Below are 24,592 nucleotides of genomic sequence, written 5' to 3'. Positions count from 1 at the left end.
GTTCCATGACAAAGTCTCGTGTTCTAAATAGACTTTCAATTAACTTATTTTCTTCAACATCTAACGTTTCACCGTTCCCAATTTTAGTTAATATGCCAGAGAATACGTCACTCTGTCTCATCGCTTGAACCTGTGGAAAGAAACTGAGAGACTGCCACAAAATTGCACCATCAACAGAAGCTTTATGAGGGTTAAATATTTTCTTTGCATTCACTGGCGGCAACTGACGCAAATCTCCACAAAATATGATATATCTAAACGACCAAACTCTCAATCGAATTCTCCGTTGATCTCTTGCAGTCTGGCATTGATCGTATGTAAAATGTCAGCTCCGATCATGCTAACTTCGTTGATGAATACTGCTTGAACATTTTGAAATGCGTTATGATAGAGAAGCAGAGTTTCTTGAGCAAGACCACCATGTATTCGTTTCATACCAACTTTGAACGTGAATGAACTGTAGTACCGTTGATTGCCACGGCTGCCTTCCCCGTCGATGCACAGGCAACGAATGCATTGTTAAGCGAGTTTTGCACCTGACTTAAGCGATTGTAAGTTTCCATCATAATTTAAGGTAAATGTCTTGCCACAGCCTGCTGGACCAGTAAAGAATATTTGAAGCAGAGTTGTGTTAGCTCAATCTGTTATTCTATGTATAACTTCAAGAATCAACTTGCAGTAATCGTCGCTTATCTTGATATTATCTCGACGACGTCCCACAGTGGACGTCGTCGATGATATTGAAATGATTCAAAATCATTTCAATATCATCATTGTTCTCTTGAAGTCTGTTACTAGCATCCTTTGCAATTCAACTTTGAACATATTCCTCGCATTTCGCTCGAGCACCCTCGTTATCGTCCATTCTGATGCAAAGTTTTCTACAATACTCTGTTTTATCAATGTCCGACTCATACCCTTTGTGGCAATTCATAAAGTAATCTTCATTTTCATCGTATATCTGAAGAAACTTGTTTGAATCTAAGATATCAACCATTTCATTTTTGAAAGGCCAGTAAAGTAAAACTATCTCACGTTTATACCCTGCCAATTCAGACATTTCATAGTGGCGATACCTTATGACTTGCATGTTTTCCGATACCTTATGACTTGCATCTGTTTTCTAGGTTTACATTGTCCCTTCACAACATTGTATTTCACTGCAAAATCACCCAAGCAAAGCTGACTGAGCTCTCCATCTTTTGGTCTTTTCTCATATTTCTGTATAATATTTTCATTCCATATGTCGGTAGAATCATCATCGAGATTTTCTTCTGCCATTCGCTTCTTGCTCTTCTTAGGTGAGATGTAGAAAGTTACAACTTTTCTGACGCTCGTGAGGCCAAGTAGTTGGAATGTATACAAATTCTCTACTAGCTTCAGACATTAGCTGACGAAGCAAATACCAAGCTGCCTCTTGTGAGCTCATTTCAACGCTGTTCAACGTTTTAATGCTAACACATTTTAACAAAAAAATTCGGTGTAGTCTTGATCTGGATACTCTTCTTGCAATTTGATCAATTCTCGATGCAAATGGTTTATGCCTCTTTTGGTTTTGTTAACATATTCTACAATGCATGATGTTCATGAATGTAACTAGAGTATGAACTGTAAATCCATGTTCAAATTTAATATACCAGCTATCCAAGGATTAAAGGTATTCGTCCAGAGTTGTGTCATGTTTCTTTTCATTAGAATGGTAGGTGTTTCGTCAATCCTGGTAGAATAACATCCAAGCAAGTTTTCATATCCAACTTGTGCTCTTCTAGAAACTGCTCGAGTGTATCGTAATGTTTCTCTTCAAGATCTTTCTTATATTGTTGAAAATGCCTTTTGAAATTTGAACGTCGATTGTCTTGTGTGTTCATCGGTATTAAAACTCGAGTTTGATCCATTGGCCAATATGGAATATTGAATCTCCATCGATCATCATTCTTCTTGAAACAAGTAAATTTATATTTGTGCACTTGATTTGAGTAAGATGTTGGAAGATCCGAAGCATCAACGCTGCACAATTCATCTATTATTTCTACAGTCTTTGGCATATATTCCAAAACCAATTCTTCAATTTTTCAATGGCAGAATCCATAGAATAAGACAGACTACGAACAAATTATATCAGATAAAGCCTGTAATTGAACCATGGCAGTCTAGTCTGCACAAGAATTGCAAGGAGGAAGTTGTTCTTGTCCGACCCGCATAGACCCAGTCATCTGGCACATTCATATTTGCTGAGGGGTGATGCCCTCCTATGTGAGAATCCTGAGACAGTTTTATTCATTAGACACATTTTAATTGACTGTCCAGATTTTAGCAATACACATTTTGCCGCTCTTATCCATCTGATTGAGCCTTATACACTCAGTCAGATTTTATCTAACAATGACAATGTGTCTGCTCTTTTTATTTTACACCATATTAATTTATTTAAATGTATATAAAATCTTGAATATATATATATATATATATATATATATACACATTTAACACATGTATGGCTTTTTACCATTATATGATTTGTGATGATGTAACATTTTTTTTTAAAGCTTATCAGAATGTTAACAGGAGACAGCTTCTACAGGAATGGGATACACTTAAATAGAAAGGATGCAAAAATATTTGCTGATGCTGTCGAGGCAGTGATAGGTGGGTCGGAACACTGATAGCTTGGGATGATACATAGACTAATAGATTAACAGTAGCCGCTGGCAGAGGTGAAAGTGATTCTTGCACTGCTTCTTTTGGAATGAGTAGCAGCCTGGAAAACAAGATGCAGGGGATTTCAGAGACAGCGGGGAGTCATTGCGGTACAACGAAACACATGGGTTGTGTTAGGGTAGCTAAGAATAGGAACAAGTGTATGTATAATTGCGTATACACCAATGCTAGAAGTTTGGTAAATAAATTTGATGAATTTGAGGTATTGCTCAAAATATCAAAGGCAGATATTGTTGGGATATCAGAAACGTGGTGTCTGATATCCCAACACATATATAAGGAATGCAGAAATGGAATTTGGGCACTAAAATGTGTACAGGAAGGATAGAAGGGAGGAGGGGTTATGCTATTAGTAAAGAAACAAAATCCAATGAGGTACAGCCGGTCGACATCGCTGGAAAGTGCAGTGTAGAGTCAGTTTGGTCTGACATAAGCACTGGGAAGTCAAAATTGAGAGTAGGAGTGTGTAGGAGTATAGGCCTAATGACTCTGATGAGTATAATAAAAAACTGTACAGGAAAATAGTGGGTCAGTAAATCAGAGAGTCTTATAATGGGAGATTTTAATTTCTCAGATATTGACTGGAATTTGTGGGTTGGTGAATCACTCATTAGCAAGGGTTTTGTGGATTTATTGGATGATTGTTTTCTACATCAGCATGTTTGGGAGGCAACTAGAGGGAGTAATACTCTTGATCTGATTACAGTGGCAGTGATCACAGTGTGCTGAAGTGGGATTAACTCAAAGAGGTAATTACCATCAAGGGTAAAGGGAAGGGTTTTTGCTTTCGTAACGATGACTACAGAAGTCTGAGACAGAACTTGAACTTTATACGGTAGTTCAACTGATGATGTTACCATCAGCAAATTCAAAATGGGAAGCATTCAAAGAATTAATCTTGGAAGGTACTAGGCTTTACGTACAAACTAAGAAATATTGTTCAAGGTTTAGGCCTAATTGGATGTCAGATGAACTGTCTCTAATGAGACATGTGGCAGAGAAGAAATATGCATGGGATACTTATAAATTAATGGGTGACATGGAAGCCTACGATAGATATAAGCTGGTCTAAACTAAGTCACAAAGGAGATTAGACAGGAAAGGCAGATTTTGAAAAATATTTGGCAAAGGATGCAAAGAAAAACAGCAAAGAGTTCTTTGCTGAAAAGATTATGAATCAGATTGGTCCCCTGGATATCGATGGTTCAACTGTTGATGATCCTGCTCAAGTAGCTAACAAGCTAAATGAGTATTTTGCATCTTTGATTTTGTAATAACTGAGAGGAAAGTGGTTGTTGTTATTTGGTTTTTAGGAGCATTAGCAACTATGGCCATATTGCTCCGGGGATATGCGGTGGTCATTCCCTGACCTTTCCGCATCCTCCGTATTTGGTGATCACAGGCTTGAACCCCGGTCTAATCAAGAAAGCGTGTGCTACGCACTGCTGCTCTTGGCTACGGAGGAGCCTGAGGAAATTGGAGGAGAAATTGTTGAAGATAAACATAAGAAAGGCACCGCCGGTGGATAGGATCTATCCAGTTCTATTATAAGAGGGAGCAAAGGAAGTAAGAAAACCCTTAGCCATAATTATGAGAGTTTCTTTGGACTCAGGGAGGTACCCATGGACTAGAGACATGCAAATGTGACCCAAATTCACAAAGGAGGATCAAAGGGTGACACAAGTAATTACAGACCTGTCAGTTTAACTTCTGTTACAGCAAAATTAATGGTTAATGAAGCACTGCAGAATCATCTAGACAAGACTTCAGTTATAGCTCAGACACAGCAGGGGTTTGTTAAGGAGAAGTCTTGTCTGACCAATTTGATTGGATACTATTATGTGGTTACAAAGCAACTGGATGCAGGGAATAACTTTGATATCATATATTTGGATCTTTGAAAGGCTTTTGATACTGTTGCACAAATTGGAGCCAAATTGCTTGGCGTTGGAGGCAAATTGCTGCTATGGATAAAGAGATGGTTGAGTGGGGGACAACAGAGAGTGGTAATCAATGTACACTGCTCTTCGTGGACAAATGTTATTAGTGGAGTTCCCCAGAGTTTGGTGTTGTGCCCATTGTTGTTTTGTATATTTATCAGTGATATTGATGAAGGTATATTGGGTGTAATGTCCAAGTTTGCAGATGATTCAAAGGTTGGCATGGTTGTTAACGACAGTAAAGACAGTATGCTACTCCAGCTGGATCTAGATGAGTTGGTAAAATGGGCTGAGAAGTGGCAACTGAAGTTTAACATTGACAAATGTAAAGTACTGCATATGGCTAGCAATAACCAAAGAGAAACATACCAACTGTGTGGTGTACTACCCTCAGGGAAGTGGAAAGTGAAAAAGGGAGGTCTTGTGCAGTCAAATATGAAATTCACTGAGCAATGCAGATGGGCTGCCAGGGCAGGTCATGGAGTCTCGTCAATGATATATACGAATTTTGCTAGCAGGGACTGGGAGGTGATTATCCCATTATACAAGGCAGTGGTCAGGACACACCTAGAGTACTGTGTATAGGTCTGGAGGCCTCATTTTAGGAAGGATGTAAAGTTGCTAGAACGAGTACAAAGAAGGGCAACAAGATTGGTGAGGGGAATAAAGGGGTGCTCTTACCAAGAAAGGCTTAAGTTCTGCAAATTGCAGTGACTGGAGAGTAGGCACCTGTGAGGTGATCTTGATTGAGGTGTATAAGGCTTTGAATAGGTTGAGCAAACTGAATGCTGATAGGATTCTTCCTCATGCTTAGGCTAAGAGGGGGCACAGTTTCAAATTGAGGAAAGATATTTATAGAATAGATGTGCGTAAATTTGCCTTTAGCCAGCAGGTAGTTGAATGATGGAAGAGGCTTCCATCTTTTGTTGTGGAAGCTAATAGCTTAAATAAATTTAAGGCTGAGCTGGACAGGCATTTGGAACGAATGGAGGGGTGAAATGGGAGGGTTTTTTTTTTTTGACTGATACTGCATAAGCTTGGTTTCTTGCATCGTATGCCTCTACTAATGCTAATGTATATACACCGCCCAGTCAAAAACATTTTGGACCACCTACCTAATAGTGGTTATGTCCTCCTTTTGCCACACACTCTATAAGGGCTCTGAACATTGAAGGGAGGTGGTATGTTGTACCATGTTGCCAGGATTGATGATGCAATCTGTGATGGAGGATCCAAATGCTAGATATGGCAATCTATTTAATCTCAGAGATATTCTGTGTGATTCATATCCAGTGAATTTGGCAGCCAAGACCACTCTCCCCCTCCGAAGTCACTTTTTTGTTCAGTAAACCACTTAAAAAAAATACCAGCAATGAGAGAGAGAGAGAGAGAGAGAGAGAGAGAGAGAGAGAGAGAGAGAGAGAATATTATGACCACTGGAAGACAACCACCATGAATGGGGGGGGGAAGAATACCTGATCGGCCTCAATGGATAGGTAGTTTTTAGCATTCAGAGTGCCATCTCAGGGTATAAGGTCTACAAGAGATTTCCAAGAAAAATCCTAATACCAAAAACTGCTGCCACCTGCTTCTGTTGGACCAGGACATCGGAGTGATTCCTCTTCACAGTTTGTTGCCATACCCTCCATCGCCATGACAAGGATATCGCCAGAACATTCCTTACTATGCTATCCACATCATAGTAGGAAACATGATTCATCAAAAAACCAACTTTTTTCCATTCATCAATGCCATTCGGATGCAAACTTTGGGTGTTGTCTCTGATGTGAGAACTAAAGCATGGGTACCTTGACTAGGACCTACTCTGTCAGCCCATACAGAGGAGGATTCATTGGATCATGACCTTGGAAAAATGCTTGTCATCCCCCTGGTTAAAGTCTATTCCACCACTTTTCAATTTGAACAAGGCAGGACAGCCTACATATACACCACTGAAACCATTGATGAGGCATGTGCACCCACCACTGGTCCAGCAATTGCTGCTCTGTGTCCCCATCCTGCAACACCTTGACTAGAGCACTCCACCAACAGCCTACAAGATTCGGTTTCTGTAATACTGCCATCTTTCATCCAGTACCAATCATCGTTTTCTCTACATCTGTCATATCACATCCCTTGCTCATGTTGATCAAATATTTCATGTGGACTACATACCACAAACCTACAGTTCTCACTGCGACGCGTGCCACCAGGCAGGGAGGTATGGCAGACTGCTAAAACATGGAAGTGGTCAATACTTTGACTAGATAGTGTATATTTCTGTTTGGATTTCCAGATACACAGGGATTGCTGGAAATGAAGCAACAGACCAATCTGAAAAAGCAGTGCCATTCCTCATGCTGAAAAACAAATTTCAGTACCTTATTTAGATTACAAACCTGTGACTCGCTGTAGTTACCAGCTATAACAGCAACGAACTTGTACACCTGAAACACTGTACCATAAAACCAACCATTGTGCAAAACTGGGTTTCCTAGCATACTTACGTATGCTGTAAATACAAATACACAAAAGTTGAGAAGAGAATAAACATACTTTCCATTTGGACATGTTTATGTAACACACGCATACACACAGAAGACTTCATGACATCAGATCTGTGACACTGCTTGGTTTGTTCACACCATTACTACTATAGCAAACTTCTTGAATGATATAATGATGTAAATATTATAGATGATTTAACAGATGTTTTCACCTTCTTCAAAATAGCCAACAAATTATGACATGTCCATGCACCAGAAAACTCCAATGCAACCAATCTTTTCATTAAGAAATGCATTCCTATATTTCAGATTATTATTATAAATTTTCATGTAATCAATCAGATGTGATAGACTTCTTATTACAGGCTTCAAGAAATTCCCGGTATATTTGTATTTGGCCAGCCAAATGCAAGTGTGATAGCAGTCGGCTCAAATGATTTTGATGTATATAGATTGAGTGAAAGTTTGACTGAACAAGGTTGGAATCTCAACTCTCTGCAGTTTCCTTCAGGTTTCCATCTCTGCATTACATTGCAACATACTCAAGAAGGAATAGCCGAACAGTTTTTAAAAGATGTTGAAAAATGCACGTCGTATCTTTTGAAAGACAGACAATCTCCAGCGAAAGGAACTGTACGTATATGATTATTATTATGGATATCATAAAACTGAATATTTAACTTGTTTTTAAAACAATGAATTTTATATAAAAATACATACTTTAATAAATATTTTAGGTTATGAATGAACAAAGGAAACTGTCCAAAGCAGCATATTTTACAATTTCAGTCTAAAAGTCTGACTGACTTGTTACTTTAGCCTGAAAATCATACTGAAAATTTTCAATGGATATTAAATGCATGCAGTATTTAGATTTCTGGCATAAAAAAATGCAACCATATTTCATATTTTGTAACATTAACAAATAAAAAAAAAAAAGCAGCAATCTTCAAATGTGGGATATTCCATTGGACTATTATCAAAGTTTCCATGCATTAGCTTAGGATATTTTCATAGTAACCTGAGGGAAGGGTGTACTCTTACACCTCATATATTATGCAAAGGCATGTTTTCTTTGCATAAAAAAAAGCCTTTATCTCCTTTGGCTATTTCTCATAATTTCCTGTAAATATTATGCAAAATCTTTTGAAACATTAATTTCCATCACAGTTAATGCAGAAAATCTCTTCAAAAGTCCCTAATTTGCAGCACAGTGTACTTGCTATGACAGCAGAAAACATCAACTATATCAGTTTTATAAAAAGATTTAAACTAACCAAATATAAACACAATTTAAGTGAATTGTGTTTTATATCCACACAATAGATGTGCTCAAATTTGCTTTAGCCAGCGGGTAGTTGATTGGTGGAACAGGCTTCCATCCTTTGTTGTGGAAGCCTAAATAAATTTAAGGCTGAACTTGGACAGGCATTTGGAACAAATGGAGGGGTGAGATGGGAGCGGTTTTTTTTTTTTTTTGGTGATGCTGCATAAACTTGCTTTCTTGCATCGTATGCCTCTACTAATGCTAAATTCTTTAAGGAATTGCTATTAAAATGGTTATTTTTTTAAATATTTTGTCTAAAGATTAATGTTCATCTACTTTTACTCCAGAGGCACCTCCGTAGCTAGGTGGGAAGGAGCAGCAGTGCTCCTTCTTGATTAGACCGGGGTTCGAGCCCGTCACCACCAAATGCGAAGGATGCGGAAAGGTCAGGGAATGACCACAGCATATCCCGAAGCAATATGACCTTAGTTGCTAATGCTCCTAAAAACCAAATAACAAACAAACTTTCACTCCATGAAAAATAGTTCTTTATAGGAATGTAATCAGTAGATGTAGAGTCCATAAACATGAACACAGATACAAACATAATACACAATAAAAATATGGCAAACAAGAAACAATCTATGGTATTTCTTTTCACAGATAAGAAATAATATCACAGAAATCGACTAAATATGATCTAATTGTGGCAAGAAAATTTCCCGAAAACCAATCTATGCACTACGTTATAGAAAATTCGTATGCTTACTGCAAAGAAAAATAAATTTTCTGTTTATATCAGATAAGTTCAAAAGAGAATACAAGAACATTTCTGGTCACTTTAGCTCAAACCACGATCACCAGGATGTTGTCAATTTTCTATGCTTACTGCAAAGAAAACTAAATTTTCTGTTTATATCAGATATAAATGGTCCAATGCTGATCTTATTGCATGCAGCTTACTTTCATTTTTAAATTTTTAAAGTTTTTCTTTTTTGGTAGCTCCCACTAGCACAGTGCAGACTGAAGCTGATGAAACTAATGACACTGTTGACTGATTGCAAAACTCATTGGAAAACTGCTTCGGGAAGGTTCCATACGTATATGTATTCATATACGTATGGAGTTTGACAAGGACACACAATATCTCCGAAGCTGTTTACTGCTGCCCTTGAGGAAGATTTCAGAAGATTAGACTGGTCGCAGAAAGGAGTCAATGTGAACGGAGAGTACCTAAACCATTTACGATTTGCAGATGACATTGTGGTCATAAGCCACGATCCCAAAGAATTAGAGGAAAATCTTATTCAGTTATGCACAGTTAGTAAGGATTTTGGACTAAAGATGAATATGGCTAAAACAAAAGTAATGATGAACAAGTATGCCACAGAAAGGGAAATAATGATTGAAGGAGTAGTAATTGAAAAGGTGGAGTCATATACTTATCTGGGACAAGTTATTAGCTGTAATAATGATAAATGGCTTGAAGTCAAGAGAAGAATAAATTTTGGATGGATAGCATTCAGGAAATATAGTCACATACTGAAGAGTAATATCCCACTTTGTCTGAAACGCAAAATAATGAACCAATGTATGCTCCCCACCATGACTTATGGAAGTGAAACTTGGGCACTCACCAAAAAAATGGAAGAGAAGCTGAGAACTACACAACAAAGAATGGAACGAATTATATTGGGAATCAGACTGTTAGATAAGAAGAGAAACACATGGATTAGGCAGCAAACTCAAGTAACGGACATTCTTATCAAAACTAAAGAACTAAAATGGTCTTGGGCAGGACATATCATAGCTCGAAGACATGATGACAGATGGACTAAGAAAATAACAGAATGGTATCCAAGAGGAGCTAGAAGAAAACCTGGAAGACAAAGGTGGAGATGGATAGATGAAATTCATGAGTTTGTGGGTAGTAAATGGATGGCCAGTGCTCAAAACAGAAGGAACTGGAAAGTTGCTGGAGAGGCCTTCATCCTGCAGTGGATTGAAAATCGCTGATGATGATGATGTATTCATATGTATTTTCAAATTTGCAGTATATATTACAAATCTTCAGAATATACAGATCAAAAAAGTTTTTATGTATTAAATGCAGCCATTATTTGGATCCCTGGTTAAAAAAATAAAACTATCTTCCAAATGGGCACAGAAATGTAAAGAAATTTTCACTTAAAAATATCCCTCCTAAAGGCATTAAATTTATTAGTTTACTCCATGAAAAATAGTTCTTTATAGGAATATAATTCAGCTTTACTGAGAAGACGGATAAAACGCATGTTTTTGGATAAAAAAAAACTTTAATTTCAGAAACAAGCTAAAATAAGTTTAAAATAAAGTAAATAAATCGCTGATAGCTTTCAGACTTAAGTTGGCCTTCCTCAGTTGGGAATGAGTGTTATTACAAAAATAATAAAGAATGTAATGTGCCCGGCCATGGTGGTCATGCGAGCTGAAACGCATGACACAGGTGCAGATAACAATCAGCACCTGTGTCAATTGGAAGTAGAGGCTTGTAGTTGTAACTGCAATGCTTGGGTATGCTGCGTGCACCAACATTTATCATTCAGGAGGATGGCTGCCTCAGTGATGGGATGGATGCGACCGTCTTTGTTCCAGTTAAAGAAATTGTGACAACACAAAATGTGGAGCAATGCCAACCAGATGTGGTGACAGTAGTGGCAAGATCAGTTGATAATTTCAACGTTGCTGCGGGGGTTTGATGTCATACTAGATAGACCAGAAGTGCTCCGCGATCACAGAGTATACCAAATCTGCAGAACGGATTACTCTCTTGTGTTCATAGATTCGATCTTTGAGACTCATACCAGATTCAGCAATGTAGCAGTCACAGCAGGAAATCCGGTACACCAAACTGCTCCACAAGGGGGGGGGGGGGGAAATCGCTGTCTTTACCCTAGAGACGACGGACCACAATTTCTTGCCTGGAAGATGCAAACCCTTTATCTTGTAAGTCTGTAAGACCTAAGAGAGTTGTTGTGACAGGTTCTGGTAATAGGGGATAAAGTGGGTCAACATATGGTCATCGTTACGTCCGGCCCTAGAGTTTGCTGTGCGGTCATAAGTCTGCAGGTCTAAGGCACTGGAAGGATAGCCACATTTAGCCAGGTCTGCTTTTACTCTAACAATCTCAGTGTGTGTGCCTCTCATCCACAGAACTTGAGTGGGTCCAGGCGCAGGTTAGTAGGGCTCGTGCGGTACCAAGAAGCTGACTGTGAACAAGTGCTGATGGGTAGTTGGTGAATTGGACAGCACACATCAGTCTGCGATGGATTGAGGTCTTTAAATGCGTGTCCTCGCACCGAACAACGGTATCCAAAAAAGGAAGAGCATTGTTTGACTCCAGTTTAATAGTGAATTGAATAAAAGGCGACAAAGAGATAAGGTGTCACAAAAGTCTCTTTCCTGATTTGCAGGAGAGAAATGATGACAAACACATCATTGACATATCGACACCAAAAAGCTATAGGATCTGGCAGCCCCACAAACGTGCAATCCTCCACTTCCTCCATAGCGATGTTTACTCTGACCGAGCTGATGGGTGCACCCAATGCTGTACCATGAATTTGACAGTAAAAGGATTCACTGTACATAACAACACCATCAGTCACGCACAACTTGAGAGCGGCACAAACATCATTGGCAGATACTGAAGTTCTACTTCCCAAGGTTTCGTCATTGTCCAGGGGGTGTTTGGCACATGTTGATGGCCACTTGGATGGGAACTGAAATGAAGAGTGATAATACCTCAAACTAGGCTATAAGGCTGATCTTGGCATTAGCATTACTAGAGACACATGATGCAAGAAAGCAAGCTTATATAGCATCAGCCAAAAACACCCCCCCCCCCTCTCATTTGAATTATCCACCCGCTCCAAAAGCCGACCGGGCTAGCCGAGTGGGTAAAGTACCTGCATCAAAGTACTGCAAAAACCTTGGGAGGTGCAATATGGCCACAGACGCCAATGCACCAACAACTACCAAATCAATCAACCCGCTCCAAATGTTTGTCTAGTTCTGCCTTGAATCTATTTAAGTTCTCAACTTCTACAACAACAGATGACAGTTTGTTCCGGCAATCAACAACCCACTGGCTAAAGACAAACTTCCGCACATCTAACCTACAACTGTCTTTCCTCAATTTGAATGTATGCCCCATCAGCCGATTAATCTGAGCAAAAGGAAAATCCCCCATCAGCATTAAGCATGCTCAAACCATTCCAGGCTTTATACACCTCAATCAGATCACCTCGCAGGTTCCTAGTCTCCGGACACTATAATTTAAAAATCCTTTCTTCATAAGAGCAACCCTTTGTTCCATTCATTAATCTTGTTGCCCTTCTCTATACTCGTTCCAGCAGCTCTACATCCTTCTTAACATGAGGCCTCCAGACCTGTATACAGTACTCAAGGTGTGGCCTGACCATTGCCTTAAAGAAGGGGATAATCACCTCCTTATCCCTCCTCGAAAAATTTCTGAAAATATCATTCACAAGACACTATGAGCTACTCATGCAGACTATCTGAACTGCTCAGAAAACTTCATATCTGCCTCCACAATTACTCCCAGGTACTTTTCATTCTCTACCATTGTCAGTGTAGTAGTACACAGTTGATATGTTACTCTGGGGTTACTGCTTCCCATATGCAGTACTTTACATTTGTCAATGTTACACTTCAGTTGCCACCTCTCAAACCATCTGCTCAACTTTTCTATATACTGTTGCAGTAGTGTACTGTCATTAGTTTCATTAACAACCTTGCCAATCATTTTATCATCTGCAAACTTGGATATTAAGAATAATATCTAATAAATATCTAATAAATAAGAATATCACTAATAAATACAGAAAGCAACAATGGCCCAACACTGAACCTTGGGGGACTCCACTAATAACATTAGTCCACAAAGAGCAGTGTCCATTGGTTACCGCCCGTCACCACCAAATACGGAGGATGCGGAAAGGTTAAGAAATGACCACCGCATATCCTGGAGCAATATGGCCTTAGTTGCTAATGCTCCTAAAAACCAAACAACAAACAACAACGTCCATTGGTTACCACTCTCTGCCTTCTCCCACTCAACCATCCATGGCAGCAATTTCCCTCCAATGCCACAGAGCTCCAATTTGTGTAGCAGTCTTCCATGTGCAACAGTATAAAAAGCCTTTCTAAAATCCAAATATATGATATGAAAATTATTCTTTGCATCCAGTTCCTTTGTAACCACATCATAGTATCCAAACAACTTGGTCAGACAAGACTTCCCCTTAATAAATCCATGCTATGCCAGAGCTATAACTGAAGTCTTGTCTAGATGATCCTGCGATGCTTCTTTAACCAGTGCCTCCATTAATTTCCCTGGGACAGAAGTTAAACTAACAGGTCTATAATTACTTGTGTCACCCTTTGATCCTCATTTGTGAATTAGGGTCACATTTGCACATATCCAGTTAATGGGTACCTCCCCTGAGTCAAAGGAAGCTCTCATAATTATGGCTAAAGGTTTACTTACTTCCTTTTCTGCCTCCTTCAATATAACTGGATAGATCCCATCCACCCCAAGTGCCTTATGTTTATCTTCAACAATTTCTCCTCCACTTTTCTCTCAGTTATTACAAAATCATCTACCTCACTGCAAGAGTTTTATTCACCTCTAGCATTCCCCTCCCTGAATAACTCCTCATGTGTGAATGTAGATGCAAATACTCATTTAGTTGGTTAGCTACCTGAGCAGGATCATTATCAGTTGAACTGTGGATATCAAGTGGGCCAATCTGATTCATCCCCTTCCTCTTTTTTTTTTTATTTCGTATGATGTGATCAATACACGAAGGAACCAGTTTTTTCTTGCTTCCTTCGTGTATCGTGGCCGGGATATCCAACCAACCGGTTGGTTCGGCACCATCGTGATATCCAGCCCGAGGCGGGAATCGAACCCGCGACCTTTGGGTTGCCAGGCAGGCACTTCACCTACCCGGCTAGCCCGGTCGGCCCCTTCTTCCTAGTGTTTACATAAGTAAAGAACTCTTTGCTGTTTTTCTTTGCATCCTTTGCCAAATATTTCTCGTAATCTTCCTTTGCCTGCCTAACCTCCTTTGTGACTTGGTTACACACCAGATTATATCTATCATAGACTTCCATGTCACCAATTAATTTATATGTATCCCATGCACTTTTCTTCTCTGCCACATGTCTCATTAGTTCATCTGACATCCATTTAGGCCTAAACTTTGAACAATATTTCTTAGTTGGTATAAAAGCATAGTAGCTTCCAAGATTAATTCTTTGAATTCTTCCCATTTTGAATTTGCTGTTGTTAACATCATCAGTTGGTTCCACTGTATAGAATTTAAATACTGTCTCAGACCACCATAGTCACCTTTATGAAAGCAAAAACCCTTCCCTTTACCCCTGATGGTAGTTACCTCTTTGAGTAAATCCCACTTCAGCACACTGTGATCACTGCCACCTAGTGGTTCCTTTGTCTGTAGATTCTTACTGTATAAAGAATCAGTACTGATAATCAGATCTAGAGTGGGGGAGAACGGCAATCTTCATTCCAAGGGTGAATAGATGCTCATCAGAGAAGCATTTGTTACTGAAGTTCCGCACAAACTGAGAGTAGTCCACGGTAGGGAATTTGCAGGGGACCAATATTACAGGCCTCTGAAACTAATTCGTTGAACTTACTTTGCTGTAGGGAGCGGTCAGATTCCTGCACTGTTTTGTAACCGTAATACCGGTCACCTGCAAAGAGCCTGTACCGTGGACTGCCCTCAGTTTGTGCTGAGCTTCAGTGACAAATGCTTATCTAATAAGCAGTTAGATCTACTCACCCTAGGGATGAAGCCAACTACGTTTGTGTCACCCTCAAGTTGTGCCCAACTGGTGGTGGTGTTGTTATATACTGTGAATCCCTATACCGCATATGCATGGTACAGCATTGGGTGCACCCGTCAGCTCAGTCACAGCAAACATCACTATGGAGGCTTGCGTGTTTGTGGGTCTGCCAGATCCTATAGCCTTTTAGTGTTGCTATATTGACGATGTGTTTGTCATCATTCTAAAAAAAAGTCACAAAAGACCTGTGACCTGCAAGTCAGGAGACAGACTTTTGTGACACCTCAAATGTCTGTCTCCCTTTATTCAATTCACCATTGAACTGGAGTCGGATAATGCTCTTTCTTTTTTGGATACCCTTGTTCAGCACGAGGGCACACATTTAAAGACCTCAGTCCATCACAAATCAATGTGTGCTGGCCAGTTCACCAACTACCCGTCAGCACTTGCTCAGAGTCAGCTTCTCGGTTCCACGCAAGCCCTACTAACCAGCGCCTGGATCCACTCGATTTCTGTGGATGAGAGGCATGCTGAGATTGTGAGAGTAAAAGCAGATCTGGCTAAATGTGGTTACCCTACAATTACCCTGGCTAAATGTGGTTACCAGTGCCTTTAGATAAGTGTGACCTGTAGGCCCATGACCGCACAGCAAACCAAATTTTCTCTCTCTCTCTCTCTCTCTCTCTCTCTCTCTCTCTCTCTCTCTCTCTCTCTCTCTCCTGTTAGTTAAACTAACAAAAGTTAGTTTAACTTCTGTTCCGGGTAAAATAATGGAGTCACTGATTAAAGACGCATTCCAGGATCATGTAGACAAGACTGCGGCAATAATTCAGACACAGCATGGGTTTGTTAAGGGAAAGTCTTGTCTGACAAATTTGATAGGATATTATGATGTGGTTACAAAGGAACTGGATGCAAAAAATAATTTTGATATCATATATTTGGATTTCAGGAAAGCTTTTGACACTATTGTGCATGGAAGACTATTGTACAAATTGGAGCAGAATGGTATTAAGGGTAAGTTGCTACAATGGATAAAAGGATGGTTGAATGGGAGAAGACAGAGGGTGGTAATCAATGGGTGCTGCTCTTCATGGACCCATGGGGTTCGGTGTTGGGTCCACTCTTGTTTTGTATATTTATCAATGATATTGATGAAGGTATATCAGGCTTAATGTCGAAGTTTGCAGATGATACAAAGGTTGGGGGGTTGTTAATGACAGTAATGGCAGTGTGCTACTGCAACAGGATCTAGATAATTTGGGCAGATGGGCTAAGAAGTGGCAACTGAAGTTTAACCTTGACAAATGCAAAGTACTGCAAATGGGTAGAAGTAACCCCAGAGAAACGTACCAACTGTGTGGTACTACACTTAAGGTGGTAGAAAATGAAAAAGACCTGGGAGTAATTGTGCAGTCAGATATGAAGTTTTCTGTGCAATGCAGACAAGCTGCCAGGGCAGGTCATGGGGTTTTGTCAATGTTATATAGGAACTTTGCTAGCAGGGAAAAGGAGGTGATTGTCCCTCTGTATAAGGCAATGGTCAGGCCACACCTTGAGTACTGCATACAGGTCTGGAGGCCTCGTTTTAGGAAGGATGTAGATTTGCTTGAGCATGTACAGAGAAGGGCAACAAGTTTGGTAAGGGGGATGAAGGGATCCTCTTATCAAGAGAGGCTTATGTTCTGCAAATTGCAGCGGCTGGAGACGGGGCACCTGCTAGGTGATCTGATTGAGGTGTATAAGGCCTTGAATGGATTGAGCACGCTGAATTCTGATGGGATCCTTCCACTTGTTCAGATTACGAACCTAAAGAGGCATAAATTCAAATTAAGAAAAGATAGATGTGCAGAAATTTGCCTTTAGCCAGCGGGTGGTTAATTGCTGGAACAAACTTCCATCTGTCGTGGAAGTTGATAGGTTAAATAAATTTAAGGAGGAACTGGACAGGCATTTAAAGGGAATTTTGTGATTTTTTTTTTTTTTTTTTTGGCTGATGCTGCATAAGCTCATACACTTGCTTTCTTGCATCACATGCCGCTACTACTCTCTCTCTCGCTTGTTACAGAGGCAATGAGAGAGAGCAATCTGATTACCAGATGCACACCCCCTTTATGCATTTAGAATCTGTATATGGAGGAGTTGCGGGTGGCTGTGAACATAGTGTCTACTGCCCTGGTTGTTTACAAACTGAATAGTTATTTTGCATCTATATTCACACATGAGGAATTTCTTTTGGGTTGGAGATGTCAGAAGTACAGTAGAGCATCAATAATCTGAACTAATTAGGACCCTGGGATAGTTTGGACTTCCGATTTGTTTGGATTTTCAAATTTATCAGAAATACAGTTCTGGAGACTGAAAAAATGGTTTAGTAAGTTTAAAAATAAAAATACTAAGTTGTACTTACGTATTTTTATTCTTAGGTTAAAAACAAACAGAACTTTCATTCACAATAACACATATGTATAGGCCTTTAACGAAAATAAATATTTTTTGATGCATCATTTTCGAACATCATTTCTTTGCTGGCAGATTTCTCACTCTTTTCAGCAAAAGTAGTTGATGCTAGGTTGTTTGGTTTTTTAGGAGCATTAGCGACTAAGGCCATATTGCTCCGGGAATATGCGGTGGTCATTCCCTTGACCTTTCCGCATCCTCCATATTTGGTGGTGACGGGCTCGAACCCCGGTCTAATCAAGAAGCGTATGCTACGCACTGCTGCTCCTTCCCACCTGGCTACGGAGGCGCCAAAAAAAAAAAAAAAAAAGTAGTTGAGTTTGACAGTATTCAATTTGTTGCTCTTACCCAGCCCTCATGGATAGCATAGTTGGTCGGGTCATCGAAAATGACTCTACCAGCTATGCTATCTGTGAGGGTTGGGTAAGAGACTACTCTGGGTGTAAAAGACCCAAGTTCGAGTCCCGTCAATGACAGGAGGAATTTTTGACTCTTTTTCACAATCTGGCTGTTAGTCAGTCTCAGGTGAGGGTAGCAAGGTTTTTCATCCACGAAACAGAAAATCGACCATAGAATATGCAATTTACAGACAGTATACACGGAGCAATATAGCCTTAGTTGCTGATGCTCCCAGGATCCAAATACAACAACAACAACAACAACAACAAACAGCATCTTCAAGGGTCATTAGCTGTTCACATCCTTTTTCTCTTTTATTTTATTTTTTTTTTTTTGGCACCATCGTCTGAATCAAGTTTCGATGTGAACTTTAAAATTTTTTTGTTGTTGTTTTTAATGTCTGTTATGGTTGACTTTTCAACCTCGTAAAATCTTGCTAATGATAACCCGCTCTCTCCCTTTGAAAGTCTGTTTAAAATCTCAATCTTCAATTTAATTGTTAAAAATTTCTGCCGAAGAAGAAGACTGAATCTGTAAATGTTCATAACCTCTTCATTTCTACATCTAAACTTCGTAAATAGTTTATTTCCTATCTCGCTTGCACGTATCATGTGAGTTGCAATTTCTGCATTCTGTGTTCTTTGTCATTGACTCTTATCTTCTTATTGTTTTAGATTTTAGTACCCAAAAAAAAAAAAGTGAACATAAATATCAGATTACAAAGTGTTGTTTAGTTAGTACTGTATTATATTAATTAGGCTATTTTGAAGACTAAATGCACAAGGCATAATGTGTTATTGGTCGAAATTAACTATATAATATCGGTTTAAATACACCATATTTTTTTTTTTTTTTTTTTTATGTTTACCCATAAATTTAACTACCTGAGTAGTGTGAGTGGTCAAGCGGCACCAGGGGTTTCCCCCATCTCGTGTTGTTTACATTGTGGTGTGTTACAGTACGCTGTAAATGCCAGAGATTTAAAAGTGTGTGGGTCTTGGATCGTTTAGTGTCGTGTACCATTGTTCTTCTGGTCGTTTAGCCACTAAACCCCAACTGGGGCCCAACGTTGCCCCACTTACGCCCCGTGGAGGCAGACCAGGAACCCAGTAGCTTATCCTGCCACCTAATATCCTGAGATTTCGGTGGCTAGGACCTAAAAAAAAAAAAAAAAAAACAGGGGCACTTAAGTTTAGAAAAGCCAGGAGAGGTTAATATGGTTCAGTTTTCAGTTTAGAAATCGTTAATTTTGATTAGTTGTGTGGGGTTTACGCTGGTGTATTAGTCAGAGTAGGGGGAAAAGACTGAAGTGTGGGGTCGATAGGGAAGGCAACCCCAGGTGGTCAGTAAGGTATGCCCATGCCTCACCAGGCAAAATATATGGGGTGGTAGGGGAGGGAGGAAACAGGAAGACCATCTCCTCTTCCCCCCTGCCAGGGATAGGAAAAAAAGTACCAGGCAAGGGAACTGGTAGAGATCGCCATTTGGCTACATGGCAGTGAGGCTGCATCAGTCGTAGTGTAGTCATAAGATCATGTCCGGTAGTAGAGTCGCTCGTGGGACAGTGTCCCGTCCAAGTTGAATGTCTTTTTTTTTTTTTTCTTTGGTTCTCTATCTTCAGTTAGTATATTTGTCAGTTTCACTTAGGTCTCATATTTGTTGGTACATAGGCAGGGTTTCTTGGTAGACAACTACTAGCTTCCACATAATTTTTATCCCGGGGTGTGTCTGAAAGGATGTTTTGATTTGTTATCTGGCTGGTCGTCATCACTCCTGGTGTATTGCATTTAGCATTCTCCTTCTTGAGAAGAGTTCTTGAGCAAAGTTGGTTAGGGCTGTCTATTCCTCCTCTGAATCCAGTAGGTGAAACTCTTGCCCTCTGGAGAGGTATCTTATACTCGTGGTTAGAATGCACATGAGATCCTCGTATTGCAGACTGTCGTACATGAGGTGTTCCCAGGTTTCTATTTCTCCACATATACAGCATGGGTCCTCTACAAGGGCGAAGTCCATTAACTTTGCATTAAAGGGGCCATGTCCAGTTACCAAGTATGTTGTTTGCAACCCCGGAAAGAACCAAGTAGGTGATTTTGGATAGATTTTTTCAAGTTGCGGCAAGAACTTGTGGGTGATTGTTCCTTTGGTTGTTTCTTACCACCTGTCCTGCCACACCTACAGCAGGTGAGACTGAAGCTGGATCTTTTCTGCCTTATGGTTGTTTGTTGGGTCTATTGTAAATTCCAGGAAAGTTGTGGTTATTCCCTTAGATAAGTAGTAGAGGAGTCCTGTTCTTGCGATTTCAAGATCAAGTGTGAAAGTACTGCTGCTATCACTTGAAGCGCTGGTTACTCACCGTTCTGCAGGCACGGGTGGTAGTGAGGAGGATGGTGCATTGAATTGCATCCAGGTTTCTCTTATTTACGACCAAGGCAGTTTTGTCGTACCAGATTGCTGAAGCGTATGTAATTATTGGGAGGAAGGTTGTCTTGTAGTATAAGGCTAGAGTACGCTTCTTGAGACCCCAGTCTTGCCTAGCTTACCATGGCAGAGTAGTTTCTGATCTTTTGTCTTAGGAATTTGAGATGTGGTTGGAAGGATAAGTTATTTTCTAGTATGACACCCGGATGTTTTAGTTGACTAGCAAACTTGATAGTTGTCCCATCAATCTTAATCTGGGGTGGTTGTCTCAGTTGCAGGGTTCCTTTGAGCAGCGCCGACAATGTCTTTGTCGGTGAAATTGTTAAATTCTTCTTGGCCCACTGTTGGAGTATCTGCAAGGCCTGATTAGCTAGGATTTCCAATTGGGCTCTGGAGTTTGCTTGCACTGTCAAAATCAGGTCATCTGCGAAGGCCTGCAACCCCACTGCGCCTAGGTCCATTCTCAAGAACTCATCAAATACCAAGTTCCAGAGGAGTGGGCCCAATACAGACCCCTGTGGACATCCTCTGTGTACTGTTCTTGCGATCTTTTTGTATGGAGTGTTTATCTCAATTTTTCTTTGTGAGAGATAGGTTTCTATGACTTTATAGAGGTTGATGGGTACTTTAGCTTTCCTGAGTCTGCCCAAGACGCTCGGCCACCAGAGTGAGTCGAATGCCCTGGCAAAGTCAATCGATATTACTAGGAAATATTTGTTGTCACATTCTTTGACCTTGTTAATTAGGTTTCTGAGGGCTTCTGTTGTTGGAGGATCCCGGTTTAAATCCAAACTGATTCCCAGCTAGGAGGCCAGCTGCTTCATAGTGTTGGAGGATTCGTTTGTGCAGTAGCTTTTCAAATAATTTGCTAACTACTGAAAGAAGTGCGATGGGCCTGTAGGATTTCAGGCACTCTGATTTCTTAGTCGGACTCTTGATGATAAGTTTGATGTTGACCGTTTTCCATTTTGTTGGGAATTTCCCTACCTCTAGGCATCTGTTGAACAGAGTCAATAGAAGTTGTGGTGTATATTCTATTACTTTTTTAAGTGTTTCGGGTTCTATCATGTCTAGGCCAGGAAATTTTCTCTTTCTTATCCGGGCGGCAGCAATACTGTGCTCCTCCATAGTGAGGGGGGGGGGCTCCATGATTTGTGTATTGTAGTTCCGGTTTTCTTGACAGAGATGATTTTGTTCCTGTAGAGTTGGGACCGCCGGTTCCTTGAATATGGCATTCAAGATGTTGTCCACCGATTGTTCCCAAGTTGTTGTCATTTGACCTTGTGGGGTTCATGTGGTAGTCACTACCTCCCCCCTAGGGAGTTTGTTGGCAATAAGACTGTAGACTGTTCCCCAAGGGTCATCATTTCCAGTTGTTGTCACTAAGCATTCCCAGGTTCGTTCCTTAATTTTCCGGATGCCATCCGTGTATCGGTTTCTGGCTTCCCTATAATGTTGCCTGAGAGTTTCCACTTTGGCTTCTGGCCACGTCCTGCGCGCTCGTTGAAACTCCTTTCTTCTTTTGGTTACCACTTTGCGGAGGGCACTGATTTCTGGAGTTCACCAGGGGTTGGCTCCAGGTTTCGGGTTCTTCTTTTTGATAGCTTCGTTGCTTGTATCTGTGATTATTTTAGTTGTCTTATCTTGCAGTACATCCGGGTCGGCTTGCGGGTCTAAACTTCCTGGATTGTGTTCCACCGCTTCATTCAGTAGGTTTCTGAAGAGCTCCCAGTTGGCACTGGTGATAGCGTATCTGTTTATCATCTGCTTGGCTAGTGGTGTTCTTGTTAGGACTCTTGTTATCTTGTAGGTTATGACCCGGTGGTCCGAAGTGGTCCACAAATCTTCGACCCTCCAATCAGTCACGAACCCAGCAAGATTTCTTGATGCCAGAGAGGTGTCGATCGTGACCTCCCACAGGGTATTACAATAGGTTGGCAGATGATGCGGCTGGTTTAGAACAGTAAATTGGGAGCCCATGAGGAAGTCCTCCAGAAGTTGGCTGTTTCTGGTACCTCTTCTGTCTGGTGTAGTACTATGCCATGCTGGTGAATGACAGTTGACATCCGCGCTAATGATAATTTTTTGGTTAGGAAGTGTATCCAAAAGTCGTTGTAAGTAGTTTATTGCGAAGGTTATTTCTTCTCCTGGTCGGCAGTATAGCGCCACCACGTAGAAGGCGCCCAGGGCTGTGATAAGGTGTGTGCATGCGGTCCAGGTCGTGCAGAACTGCGTGATCCTGGTGGCCGTGATGTTCTGATTTCTGATCAATATGGCCGCCCACGGGATATCCTCATCTGTGTGAATAATTTTGAAGTGCAGTGGATAGCCCCTGACCAGCTTTTTATGTACATATGGCTCCTGGAGTAGTACAATGTCTGCATTTTCCTCCTCTGCTTTTACTCTGACCTGGTCGGCCACCGCTCTGGCCCGTTGTGCATTTGTCTGGAAGATCTTTATCATTGTGGAATTAAAGTTTTTAATTCGTGTCCCCATAGTTAATTCTTCCTTGGTAGACACTCTTGGCTTTCAGATAGATCGGGCATATCGGGTCTCTGATGGAGTGATTATGGTCTAGTTTCTGTGACTTACAGTTTGCACATAGAGTCTTGGTTCTTGTTTGGGCAAGCGTTGTAGTCATGCCCCTTTTCAGATAGCAAACAAACTGAGTTTTTAATTCGTGTCCCCATAGTTGATTCTTCCTTGGTAGACACTCTTGGCTTTCAGATAGATCGGGCATATCGGGTCTCTGATGGAGTGATTATGGTCTAGTTTCTGTGACTTACAGTTTGCACATAGAGTCTTGGTTCTTGTTTGGGCAAGCGTTGTAGTCATGCCCCTGCTCAGATAGCAAACAAACTGAATGAGTATTTTGTATCTACATTCACACGTGAGGAATTATTAAGGTTTGAAAATGAAAGAAGGTTATCAAATTGTAGCAGGGTGCTTAATGATCTTGTAATAACTGAGAGCAAAGTGTAGGAGAAATTTTTGAAGATAAAAACAAGAAAGGCACCTAGGGTGGATGGGATCTATCCAGTTATATTAAAGGAGGCGGCAAAGCAACTAAGCAAACCCTTAGCCATAATTATGAGAGCATCCTTGGACTCAGGGGAGGTTTCCACGGACTGGAGATGTGCAAATGTATCCCCAATTCACAAAGGGGGATCGAAGGGTGACAGGAGTAATTACAGACCAGTTAGTTTAACTTCTGTTCCGGGTAAAAGAATGGAGTCGCTGGTTAAAGATGCATTGCAGGATCATCTAGACAAGACTGCAGCAATAATTCAGACACAGCATGGGTTTGTTAAGGGAAAGTCTTGTCTGACAAATTTGATAGGATATTATGATGTGGTTACTAAGGAACTGTATGCAAAAAATAATTTTGATATCATATATTTGGATTTCAGGAAAGCTTTTGACACTGTTGCGCATGGAAGACTATTGTACAAATTGGAGCAGAATGGTATTAAGGGTAAGTTGCTACAATGGATAAAAGGATGGTTAAGTGCGAGAAGACAGAGGGTGGTAATCAATGGGTGCTGCTCTTCTTGGACTAATGTTATTAGTGGAGTCGCACAGGGTTCAGTGTTAGGTCCACTGTTGTTTTGTATATTTATCAATGATATTGATGAAAGTATATCAGGCTTAATGTCGAAGTTTGCAGATGATACAAAGGTTGGCAGGGTTGTTAATGACAGTAATGGCACTGTGCTACTGCAACAGGATCTAGATAATTTGGGCAGATGGGCTAAGAAGTGGCAACTGAAGTTTAACCTTGACAAATGCAAAGTACTGCATATGGGTAGAAGTAACCCCAGAGAAACGTACCAACTGTGTGGTACTACACTTAAGGTGGTAGAAAATGAAAAAGACCTGGGAGTAATTGATCAGTCAGATATGAAGTTCTCTGAGCAATGCAGACAGGCTGCTAGGGCGGGTCATGGGGTTTTGTCAATGATATATAGGAATTTTGCTAGCAGGGAGAAGGAGGTGATTGTCCC

The 24,592-nt window shown here is 40.5% G+C and overlaps 1 protein-coding gene across 5 annotated transcripts in view; it reads left to right on the top strand.

The window, feature by feature from the left end:
* Positions 1-24,592, top strand: part of Sply (Sphingosine-1-phosphate lyase) — a 485,520-nt gene that overhangs the window by 434,678 nt on the left and 26,250 nt on the right. For all 5 annotated transcript variants that reach the window (XM_090378845.1, XM_090378847.1, XM_090378846.1 and 2 more), the window contains one exon: positions 7,531-7,798. In XM_090378845.1, coding sequence (XP_090234971.1) covers positions 7,531-7,798 — 268 coding nt within the window. The remainder of the gene's footprint in view (positions 1-7,530; positions 7,799-24,592) is intronic.

This window comes from Mastigoproctus giganteus, chromosome 8 (genome assembly GCF_048544385.1).
Source record: "Mastigoproctus giganteus isolate SK-2022 chromosome 8, ASM4854438v1, whole genome shotgun sequence".
Lineage (NCBI taxonomy): Eukaryota > Metazoa > Arthropoda > Arachnida > Uropygi > Thelyphonidae > Mastigoproctus > Mastigoproctus giganteus.
The sequence above is the reverse complement of the archived record's forward strand: the minus strand, read 5'-3'. Positions and strand labels throughout refer to the sequence as shown.